The sequence below is a fragment of the Macrobrachium nipponense genome, chromosome 11, assembly GCF_015104395.2.
Source record: "Macrobrachium nipponense isolate FS-2020 chromosome 11, ASM1510439v2, whole genome shotgun sequence".
In the NCBI taxonomy this organism is placed as follows: domain Eukaryota; kingdom Metazoa; phylum Arthropoda; class Malacostraca; order Decapoda; family Palaemonidae; genus Macrobrachium; species Macrobrachium nipponense.
Window position 1 is genome coordinate 98958097 of NC_061087.1, and position 12000 is coordinate 98970096.

The window sequence follows — 12000 nt, forward strand, 5'->3', positions numbered from 1 at the left end:
TGACGAATACGCATCTGTCTGAATGTGGCGTGCGTATTCGTTGTAATGTATGAATGTATGTGTATTATACGTATATTTGCATACTCTATATTATATATATATATATATAATAATATACATTATATATAAATATATATATATGTATATATAATCATATATTTATATATATATATATATATATATATATATATATATATATCAGAGAGAGCGAGAGAGAGAGAGAGCAATAAGGTAATCAGTCGCATGTCAAACTTCAGTCGCTAATGTCCATCGATAAGTAGCACATTATATAACTGACCATAACTATTTGTTTCGAGTTAAATTCATATCCACCATCTATTTGATAATAATTTACCTTTTTATAAAAACTTGCATGACCAGTTCGTCAACTTAATCGTAAATAGAGAATGACAAGTTGAAAGTCATATAAACTGACGTTAGAATTGGCATAAGATATAAACTTTACTTCCTTAATTTATCTACTTTTTTTATTGCCTCGGTGAAATCAATATTAATTTGCATAATTTTGTTTAAGACTAATGTCTGTCTATCAGTGGAAACACAAACCTGCAAAGTATTATCATTATATCATTCCCTAAGTAGCTACTCTTCACGTAAGAGCCACTAAGAAAAAAAAGTATGCCGTTACGTAACAATGACATCAACACCGAGAGGAAAGTAACCAACCTTGGCCGTGACAATGACAAACGGTAACGGTGCCCTTTTGTCAATGAGCAGAATACTTGGCAATAACAAAGTTGGGATGCCTACGCGATGCTGTAAATGCAGCCTCCTTTGTACAGACGGCCAAATTGGCGTAGTTTCTTAATTCATTGTTCGTTATGGAAATATTGCCATATGCAGGTGCCAGATTATTTACTTAACAATAAATAACATTCCTTTCAAAGGTGCTATACTTGAAATAAATTACATTAGAATAGAGTAGACTTATTCAACGTATTAAAGATAATTATTTTGCAAAGTAAGGAAAATATATACCGATGGGTCCACGATTTCTAATTTTATTCTCAACTCTAGCTTCATGACATCATACCGAAGCATTTTGAAGTTGACTTTGCTGCCGCTCGAGTCTTGACTCAACGTATCGTACTGCAGTGGGGTGTTGTCATTTCGTCTCCTACAGCCGATAAACAATACATCAAGGCGTTAACATTCTTTGAAAACGATGATTAATTAAACTAATTTTGTCCTTTGATCAATAAAATAATTTGCATGACATAATATTCAGTGGGGCCTAAATTGGACTTCTGATTTTCACACATGATTAGCCTAGGTCTATTTTGAGCAGTATACTCCTCTCGGATACGTAATAAAAATGAATATTTAAATCGACAATATATATATATATATAGTATATATATATATATATATATGTATGTATGTATATATATATATATATATATATATAATATATATATATATATATGTATATATAGATATATATATATATATATATATATATATATATATAATATATATATATATATATATATTAATCTGCTTATTTATTATTCCCGTTATTCTTGTTTTAGTAGCCATGTTCGCCTTTCTTCTTATTCCTTTTCATAATTGCTTAACATGATTAACTCAGACCTAGCTATTAAAAAAAAAAATCAAACGAATATAATTCAGTCTTATTTTTTTTTTTATTGATTCCTTGCATATCACCCTGTTTTTCATTTGGACACATTGGAAAGCTGTGGGAGTCAAAACTGACGAATACTATTAAGAAAGGCTTATTTTCATTTAAAGCTTTCTTAGGTTGATCTTTCTGTAGCTATTCATTTCTTCTAACTAGAAATGAATTCAAATTAGTTTCACATGTATATCTCGGCCTACTACCATAAGCATATTATAAGTAGCTGAAAGGATAAGAAATATGAAAGGTGACGTTCTCGTTTAAGTCTATTTCATGTTTTTATTTTAATTTTTTTTTTTTTTCAAGACTGCTTTAAATCAAGGGATTTGCTCTTTGAACGGCTACAGGGTGTAACACGAGTGTCATGCACATATTTGGGAATGGAAAGATTAAGTTTCTGTTGAAAACAGAAAATATTTTATAAACATGCATTTTAAGGCGCCCATTGTCGGTGCGGGGAATTTTAAAATAACCGTTATCATTACTGATGCTTTCAAGCGATGGAGTTCATAGTGAGAAGTCGGCTCGAGTCACCTGAGATGTAGAAGAGAGCGGTGGCGGCGTATCGGAGTGATGGAGGGATTAGGCCGATGTTAATAAAGTATCTCCCAATAAAATGTATTCTTTAGGTTTTGAAGAAAAAAAAATGCATGCATTATTGAAACTGTTTCCCTCCCTAACCGTGGTATTCACTGGCCACCGATAAAAAACAAAACAAAAAGAGTAAGCCTAACTGAATCTCTCATCCTCAAAAGATACGTTTGCTTATTCATTAGACTTATTCATTAGACACCTATCAAAGATTTCAAGTGGAGATTTAAAAATCTCTTCCTCTCCATCTAAAGTATTCATCAGACACCAGTCATAAGCGTAGAGCTAGTCATGATTCCTTGTTCAGCAATGTCGTGACTATGCACTAGAATTCAAAATTCACAAATGAATGTTGCTCAGCAACGTTTACACTACTGTAATGACTTGCTCTCTTGTGGTGCTTTGAGGTGTTCCACCTCTAGGCCCATGTTCTAAATTTTGCCGTTCTTTAAACAATTTGATTCATCTATGTATGATTCTCTCCGGTTTATTAAGCTTTCTGGATATCTCTCCAACAGGAACTTGCACCGAATGCAGTGCAATAATTGTCTCTCGCTCATCGAGGGATGTTTCTTAGACCGATAAATGACACATTGACATTAGATTCCCGTGCACATAACATCAAAAGCAATAGAGTGAGGTCTCCTGGTTCACACTGTTAGGATACCGTTATTTTTTCTTTTTGTTTTTAAATTTGATAGCATTTTGTGAGATTCCAATGTTTTCTGTAACATTTAACAAATGGAATAGTTCAACTACCTTCAACTTAATATTGAAATGATAATTTAAGGACTATGTTTATGCGATACTACTAGTGATAGGTGTCTCCTATCTATTTGGTAATGTGTATCTATGGTTGTGATATGACGTTTTTTATCACTTCGTTTCGTTCACGTCAATTTTGCTATATGGAAAATAGTTTTACACAATAACATAACATAATGTTCTAAAGATATCAGTGATTGTTTTTACGTCATTACGTACGATTTCTTCCATCTTTGAAAAGAAAAATCGATTAATAAGGCATGAATCGTGCGTCAGGCAAGTGAACGAAAAATTATGAAACTGCCACGAGTTTTTTGGCCGACAGTGCCTGCATACTGCCCCTTTGTGTAGGACCTAGACCGATGTAAAGTCTATTATTATCATATAAAATCAGGGTCTAGACATGAAGACACGAATAAGCCTAATTTTTTCCGTATTGACTTCCATATTCCAAAGACATTAGGAGAGCACAGTATACAGTTTCATCAAAGGTGCCTTTAATGGTAGAAGTGCTACATAGCTATACATTTTTTATCTTTCCAAATGTCCTTGTGTTGAAAAAAAAAAAAAAAAAAAATTCTCACGCTTACACTAAGGTCATTTGCATGAAGGGAAGTGTTCGCTGACAGTGTACTGAGAACGTTAATTCAACCATAGATTATTTGTATTTCTCGCATGCTTACTGTGCAAATGACAATGTTTACAGATATTTCGTTTGCAACACATTTCTTCATTTAGTAAAGACATTTACATTTCCGCTCAAATAGTGAGGTTAGCAACAGCGGACTTGGGCAACCGACCTTGGCGGGTAGCAACAGCCATGAACAGCCATGTAGAGTTTGGTAGCAAACACATGCACGCCATTAGCATCGCCATTAGCAATTTCAACAACACTCCAGACGGCTATAATTTTATAAACCACCTCGGTCAACATTTCGTGTTAAGCAAGATATTTTTCACTTCATAGTATACCAAATCATTGGCGAGATTGATTGACATTAAACGGATAAACGGAAATTCCCTATATGACTGGTTATGTGGGTCTATGAAGTGGTCTACGAGTGTCGTACAATTACATTGCCTGGGCGTGAACAGTGAACTTTTTATTTTTTGCATATAGGGAACATACCTTTATTGCTATCATTCTAAGTGGTGTAAACTAAACTTTCAAATAAAGTCGCAAATATTTTCATACTAGGTCGCCTTGTTTGTTCTATCTGTAGGCTTGACGTATTGTGTTTGCCAGGGTTGTGGCAAATAGTCACATAAATGAATATTCTTATAAATAAATGGAATAAAAACTTTCTCTTTGAAATATAAAATTGGTTAATCAAAAACAAAGGTATGAAATACCTTGAAGTCGTGATGAAGTGAGAAGTCTATTTATTCAGTAATATTTTTAATCTTCGCCACATTATTTAAGTCACCCGCGGGACTGAATTAAATTGAAACGGAATTATAATATATATATATATATATATATATATATATATATATATATATATATATATATATATATATATATATATATATTTGTGTGTGTTGTACTGTGGATGGTACTGTATAGTAAGGAAATACTAGGCTAAGGTTGGTGATATTTCTTTGAAAAATACAACCAAAATATAATTTATGATGTAAACGTTTACAGAATTGCCGACATCGAAAACAGCAATAATAATAATGATAACAATAATAATGGATAGCATTTTTAGTTAATCCTATTATAAGAATCATACTTAACTTTACAGCCTGGACATTAAACTATTTCGGTGTGAGATGTTTACATCCGAGAAAGTTGATTTCGTATAGGCCTACTTTTGGAATCGATGGGGTCAGCTTGGCTGAGATGAATTAGTCAAGATAAGGTTACTGATATAATGTGGCTTTGCTTGCTGTTTGCATTCTAAGCCTATGTAGAGGAATCCATAAAGGTCGGTCAGAACCAAATAATGCATATTAATGAAATCGTACGTCTTGACTTACAGCAACGGTTTTCGTATGTGTGCTGTTGGAAAACGTTTCCGTTCGGTCACGTGGTCTGGCACTGACCACGACCTAATTAAAACAACCTTAACCTTACTAACCTTTCCTAAGGTGTCGTGTCCTGGCCTAACCTGACCGATGGCGCTTTGCCTTGATTTGTCCAGAGGGGTTTCGGCTCCCCATGGACCCCCTCTCCAAAAAAAAAAGCACTGAACATCGAATGCGTGGCCTGGCTTAGGCTACCCAGTGTTCTTTAGAAGTTAAGACTATAGGATACCCATTAGTGGTACTAGGCCTACAAATCCCTATACGATTAGTCGTACTTATTCATATAAAACAACAAAAGATCTGCTTGCCTTATTCAAATCGTGCAGGAGCCTTCGAGTGTTTGGGTGTTAACCACGAAAGTGCTAGAATTGAATCGCATTACGTTCGGTCAGGACGATAACCATATAGGCCTACCACAGTTTTTGAGCAACACACAGTGTACCAGTAAAGTAGGTAATGGTAATCAACGAGCTTCTACGGAGTCAAATTCTTCGTGTTATAACGCAGTTAATATAACCTTCGGGTATATACGCACATATGAACAAATTCTAACGATTTTACTGGAATCGGCCGGTTAAGTGAGGTTGTGGGTATAATACCGGGTATTCACGATCAAGTTTACGTGTCAGTTCGGTGAATCTGGCGTTAAATCTTGCAAACTATGTAAAGGCCTAATTCATTTCATTGGTAGGCCCTGCCCCGCTGTTTGTAGCCAGTTGAGTCCAAATCATTTAATGAAAAATGAAAATGAATATCTCCATGTGATACAGACAATTTGGTGTAGGCCTAGGCCCGTGTCCTGCCTGTTTATGAAAGGTGTTACTAGTGAAAATAGGCTTCACGGTCCTATAAATAACTCAACCAACCACCAATTCTAATTTAACCTTATTCATTAATATTGTATATGACAATAGATATCTCGCTTTAATAGGCAATATTTAGACCATAATATTTAGACTATACTCCACCTTCTCAAAAGCCAATGGAGTTTCCATCGCTGCCATAGTGTTAACACGACAAAGGGTAAACGAGAACTGAGGGCACCCGGGGGCCGGGTCCCGGGGCCGGCAGCATATTTCCCAAGTCTGGAAGAGTTTAGGGATGGGGAAAATTAGGACCAATCAAAGCGCGTTGAGCTGACCATGACGTCACAAGCCACGCCTTTAAGCTACACTCGGTCTCATAGCCATTACTGCCAGTCACAATGCCGAAGAAAAACTTTCCCATTTCACAATTTACGGCTTGTATGACCTATGCATTTTAGTCAGAGATATATAAACATAATGCAACACTAATTCAATTAACAATATATTCTTCAAATGAGATACACCCTGAAATATATTAAGCGTTATTGGCTTCTCTCTCTTGGTAATAGTGCTCAGTGCCTCTTAATTCCTGCTCGCAAAGTCGATATTTACTGCATAAATAATATTTTCATTGTGAGTTACTAAATTATATCCTTGAAAATGCGTGTTTAATGCCATATAGAAAGAGTTGCAATAACACATGGAATGAAGATAAAATATACAAGATGATAAAATTTATGGTATGGTAAAATGATGGTATATGACTTGTAATTAGCACTACAGACTACAGACAGGAGGCCAAGAACTTCGCGGCACTTCGACTCCCATCAAGAATATTCGACTTTGAAGGTGACGATTCTAAAAGCATGGAACATGGAACGTTTTTCAGGCGTCACTGCTTGTTGTTTCCGGCTATAAAAAGGTATTATGCACAGAACTAAAATAATAATTGCCTTATGCTTAAAAGAAATGTGGAGGATACAGTTTCGATGACAAATTTATGCACCCCGTAGGGGAGGGGTGGGGGGTGGGGCGGGTGATTAGCGCAGTCAGTACACCTCAGTAGGTGCAATGTAGGTTCTTCCAGCGTCCCTTCGGCGCCTAGCTGCGATTACTTTCATTCATTTTACTGTTACATCTGTTCATATTCTCTTTCTTCCATCTTATTGTCCACCCTGGCTTTAATTAATACATTTTGAGTATTTGCATAAAATTTTCTGTTGAAAGAGTTGGATAAAAAGTGTCATCCATATTTACTTTAGAGCATATCGCAGTTCTAATAAATTTACGCAGCAATTCTGCTAAAAGTATTGCATACTAATGAAATACTCATTTTGATTCTTTGCACACAATGAATGACAAGTACGAAAGGTTTGCTAAGAATAATAAATAAATTAAATAATCGGGGTTTTCTTTTTACAGAATGAATTTTAAGCAAAACTCACGTAAGGGCTTGCTAAAAATATTGAGTACTGAATTATTATTTACACTTTTTATTTGTTTGTACACAATGTATGAAAAGTAAAAATCAAAAGCAAAAAATTTTCAATCAAAACTTTTTATATACTTGTACACAATGAATGACGAGGACTAAACAGGTGAGGACATCTGGAAGGTTTTATTTTTGAAAACGGAATCCACCTCAAAAAGGCAATTTTTTACTACAGCTTATCAAACAAACCTTGAAAAACAATCGTATTCAGATTAGCTACTGACAGGATGAGTTTGTCACGCAACTACATTTGGTTACAGTAGGCTAACGTACATCGCCAAAACAACAAAACCGTAGGTTCTTTTAGGTTTCCTTAAGGGCACATTAGCTCTTGAAATAATTTAATGAATGAAGCTGATACTGTGTCCCTGAAAATAATAGTGCCCATATCAGTCAGCTTCCTGTTCATGGCCTAGTAATGATCAGTATATTGCTTTGATACAATGCCCAGTAATGTGCATTTCTATGGACATATTAGTGTAAGCCTACTCCCTCTCTGTATCTTCCCCTACAGACAGGTCAGATAACATCATTTTTACCATCTTGTATATTGTTTGATTCATTCCATGAGTTATCGTAACTCTTTATAAATGGCTTTAAACATGAATTTTCATGTATATAATTCAGAAATTCACGATGTGAAAATATTATTTACCAAGAGGGAAAAGCCAATAACGCATAATATATTTCACGGTGTATCTCATTTGAAGAATATATTGTTCTTAAATTAGTGTTGCATTATTTTTAGGTATATCTGACTACAATTTATATGCCATACAAGCCGTAAACTGTGAAATTGAGAAGTAAGTATTTCTTGGGCATCGAGACTAGCGGCAGTAATGGATATGGGACTGAGGAGGGAGCTAAAAGGCGTGGCTTGTGACGTCATGGATCAGCTCCAAGCGCTTTGATTGGTCCTAATTTTCCCCATCCTTAAATTCTTCCAGACTTGGGAAATATGCGGGCCGGCAATGTCCTGACGGTCCGACTGACAGTTCATCCTGGAACAGTTTAACCAAGTTTTATTCTATACATTTTTTTCCTTTGGAGGCATGGACATGCAAATAAAAACAGCTTCCATGATACAAGTAAAAAATGTGCTGAGGTTTCTCCGGTGCAATCGAGTTTTCTGTATGCGCCGAGGCCCATGAAGCTTTCAGCCACGACCTGTGGTTGCGTGTCCTAGCGCTGCCAGATACACTATTATGGCTAACTTTAACCTTAAATCAAATGTTTAAAAAACTACTGAGACTATAGGGTTGCAATTTGGTGTCTGTTGATTGGCGGGTGGATGATCAACGTACCATTCTGCAGCCCTCCAGCCTCAGTAGTTTTTAAGATCTGGGGGCGAACAGAAAAAGTGTGGACGGACAGCTATAATAGTTTTCTTTCACAGAGCGCTAAAAATGTAATGTCATTGTTTCTAGCACAAATAATTAGTTGATAATGTTCATGTATGACATTTGGAAAACTGGAAAGTTGTAGTTTTTTATCGTGTAGGCTTCAATGTGGAACTAAAACAAAAACAATGTTCAAGTTCGTTGTACGTGCAGAGAGAGAGAGAGAGGGAGAGGGAGGCCTACGATTTCATAGCAGTATCACTATTGTTAGTATAGTGTACCTTAGATTTTAAACATTTTCTATTCCTACTGATTACACATAAGAGAAAGCGAATTGAATGAATAACTCATGTAATTAGCAATGGCGAACTATATTTGAATGTGTGTAAGAATTATTTAAAAAGAAGCTAAACTTTTCATTGACAGAACTGCAAGGTTTACAGGATAGTACGTAGTACTCCAGGGCTCTATCACAATGACGCATGAAAATTATCTCATTCATTTGTCTGAAGCGAGAAGCGCAATGTCAGAAGAACTTTTAAACAGGATATCATTAATATCTGTAGAAACTGGAATGAGAAGAAAAATTAATATATTGGAAGACATTAAAGATTTACGCCTAGACCTATCTGAATTTGTAGAAGTGTTGGACCATGTTAAATTTAGCGAACTCACTATTTTTCAAGGTGTGTGTGTGTGTGTGTGTGTGTGTGTGTGTGTGTGTGTGTGTGTGTGTGTGTGTGGGCTTACGACTTATGTAGTTGCTTTTACGCCTACATATGGGTATATATATGGAATGATATATATACATGTGTACGTATGTCTACGTATATGTATATATTTACCTGTTACGATATCAAATCATCGCAAACTCGTTGTGACAAAGGAAAGTTTCACTACACCTGGTCCACACGGATACACAGGTGTATTGAATCCGTGTCACGGACATCCTGTTTATGACAGGTGTAGTAGCTTCTGAGAAAAAGGTAGTGACTATACCTGCTGACGTCCTCTCGATCGAATAGGTGTCTGAGAGGCTGGTATTGGGGCAACCATTGTTCAGGAGTTAGGGGACATAGGCCTATCTCGTTAGTGAAAGATATAGGCCAGTTGAAATTTCAATGCAAGGATTGTGAAATATCGTCAAGTTGAATTAAATTTCTCTCTGTCTGAATTACGTACTTAGTTGTTGGCCGGTTGTAGTGGGTTGCATATGTGATGAAGATGGGCATAAATGACAAACAAAATACATCATAGATTATTTAACGGAAATAACAAAAAACAACCAAGATTGAATCCAGTCCTGATAGGAAAAGGGACTAACTAGCTCACAGCATTGGATCTGATCGTTACTTGGAGGGGTAACCATCATTAAATACCAGACACAGTGGTAAAATACAACCTTTGAACATCCATTGGGGCACATGACATAGGTCTGGCAACTTCACCCCAAAGAGACTGGGAAAAACGATTCGTTGTATGACTCAGAAAGCACTCTCTCTCTCTCTCTCTCTCTCTCTCTCTCTCTCTCTCTCTCTCGCATAAACAGCACCTGCTATTATAGCTTTGTTCCCGGTAACTTGTTGGGTGCAACACAGATGCTCACAGCTGGAGACTCACAGCAAGAGTCCGCCACGCATGTGGGTTGAAGATAGCTTATGGGAACAACATAGAGGTTCCGTCTCTTTGTTTTATTCCTTGTTTTGGGTTTGCAAATTGGTTTAAGTTCTCTGCTATTAAAAGTACAACTAATATAAGTAAAAAAGAAAAAAAAATAGCGGTGATAGTTGTAATAGTAACAGTAAGGAACTGGAGAAGTAATTAAACTTATAAAAGAAAATGCTTGACTAATGTAAAAGAGGAAACGAACTTAGAAAGTATGTTAAGATTAATATTCATGTTATATATATAGTATATATATACGTATATATATATATATATATATATATATATATAATATATATACATATATATATATACATATATATATATATATATATATATATATATATATATATATATATATATATTATAGATCCTGAACAAAATATACATTTCAGTGTATGAATATTTTTGACCAGTTGAAACAATAGGATCATACATTGCAGTGTATGAATGGTCGTGAATGAATAATATTAGGACAACGAGTAAATAATATAGTATGAACGTTCTTCTAGAGAGATGTTACGAAACACCGTGGGATCATTTGCGACAATAGATGATTCATCTTTTTTTTTTTTTACTGATAGGTAAGACGGTGAGTCACACATTATGGGTTGTATTCATACTTTGAGCAGGGATGGGGTTTTCTGATATATATATATATATATATATATATATATATATATATATATATATATATATATATATATAGATAGATACATACATACATACTACATATATAATATATATATATATATATATACATACACATATACGTATGTGTAAGTCATATCACATTACCGTGATTCATATACATATATCGAGCTACAAATGTACACATATATACATACGCACATATACATACAGATACATATATATCAATACATGCTTTTGCGTGTGAGTGGGTATGTGTCTGTGTAAGTGTGTATTTGTATGTGGGTAAGGACATAAATACAATGAAGTATAGTTATCATGTCAGATTAGTTGGCCTTATGCCAGCAAAGCTTATGGCTGTTCAGAACCATGTAGAATTACGGTTAATGAATAAGCAAACTGCTAAGAATAAAAATGACAATTAAAATAGCACATAGACAAACAAGCAAAAAAAGGATTAAATAAGATAATAATAAAAAAAACAATTAACAACGTAAATTACGGATAATGAATTTGCAAACTTCTAAAAATAAAAATTATAATCAAAATAGCACATATATTTAGACAAACAAAAAAGTATCAAATCAAATAATAAAAAACAAATTAACAACGTAGAATTACCGATAATGAATTTGTAAACTGCTAAAAATAAAAATTACAATTAAAATAGCACATAGACAAACAAAAATGGATTAAATAATTAAAAACAAATTAACAAAAGACAGGAATCTAGTATAATAAACTTAAATAAATGAGAGACGGTTAGAAATAATGAAAGTCCGATCTCCAGCGATTGTTATTCATCGCCTGCCATTGTGACGTCACCGACACACCTGGCTTTTGATGCGGCGAGACCATAAGCAGAGGCGCCAGGTAAACACAGTAGTAACTGGTTACCTGGCGCCAAAGGTATACGACGCTAACATCAGAGGTATACGACGCACCAAAACGACGCTAACATCACAGGTATACCTGGATCTACCTGCGTGACTATTTAAA

The 12000-nt window shown here is 34.9% G+C and overlaps 1 protein-coding gene across 1 annotated transcript in view; it reads right to left on the reverse strand.

The window, feature by feature from the left end:
• LOC135207835 (monocarboxylate transporter 9-like) overlaps positions 1–6095 on the reverse strand; it is a 49042-nt gene extending 42947 nt beyond the window's left edge. Inside the window, exon 1 of the mRNA XM_064239704.1 lies at positions 6016–6095. Coding sequence (XP_064095774.1) covers positions 6016–6051 — 36 coding nt within the window. The 5' untranslated portion in view covers positions 6052–6095. The remainder of the gene's footprint in view (positions 1–6015) is intronic.
• Positions 6096–12000: the final 5905 nt, after the last annotated feature.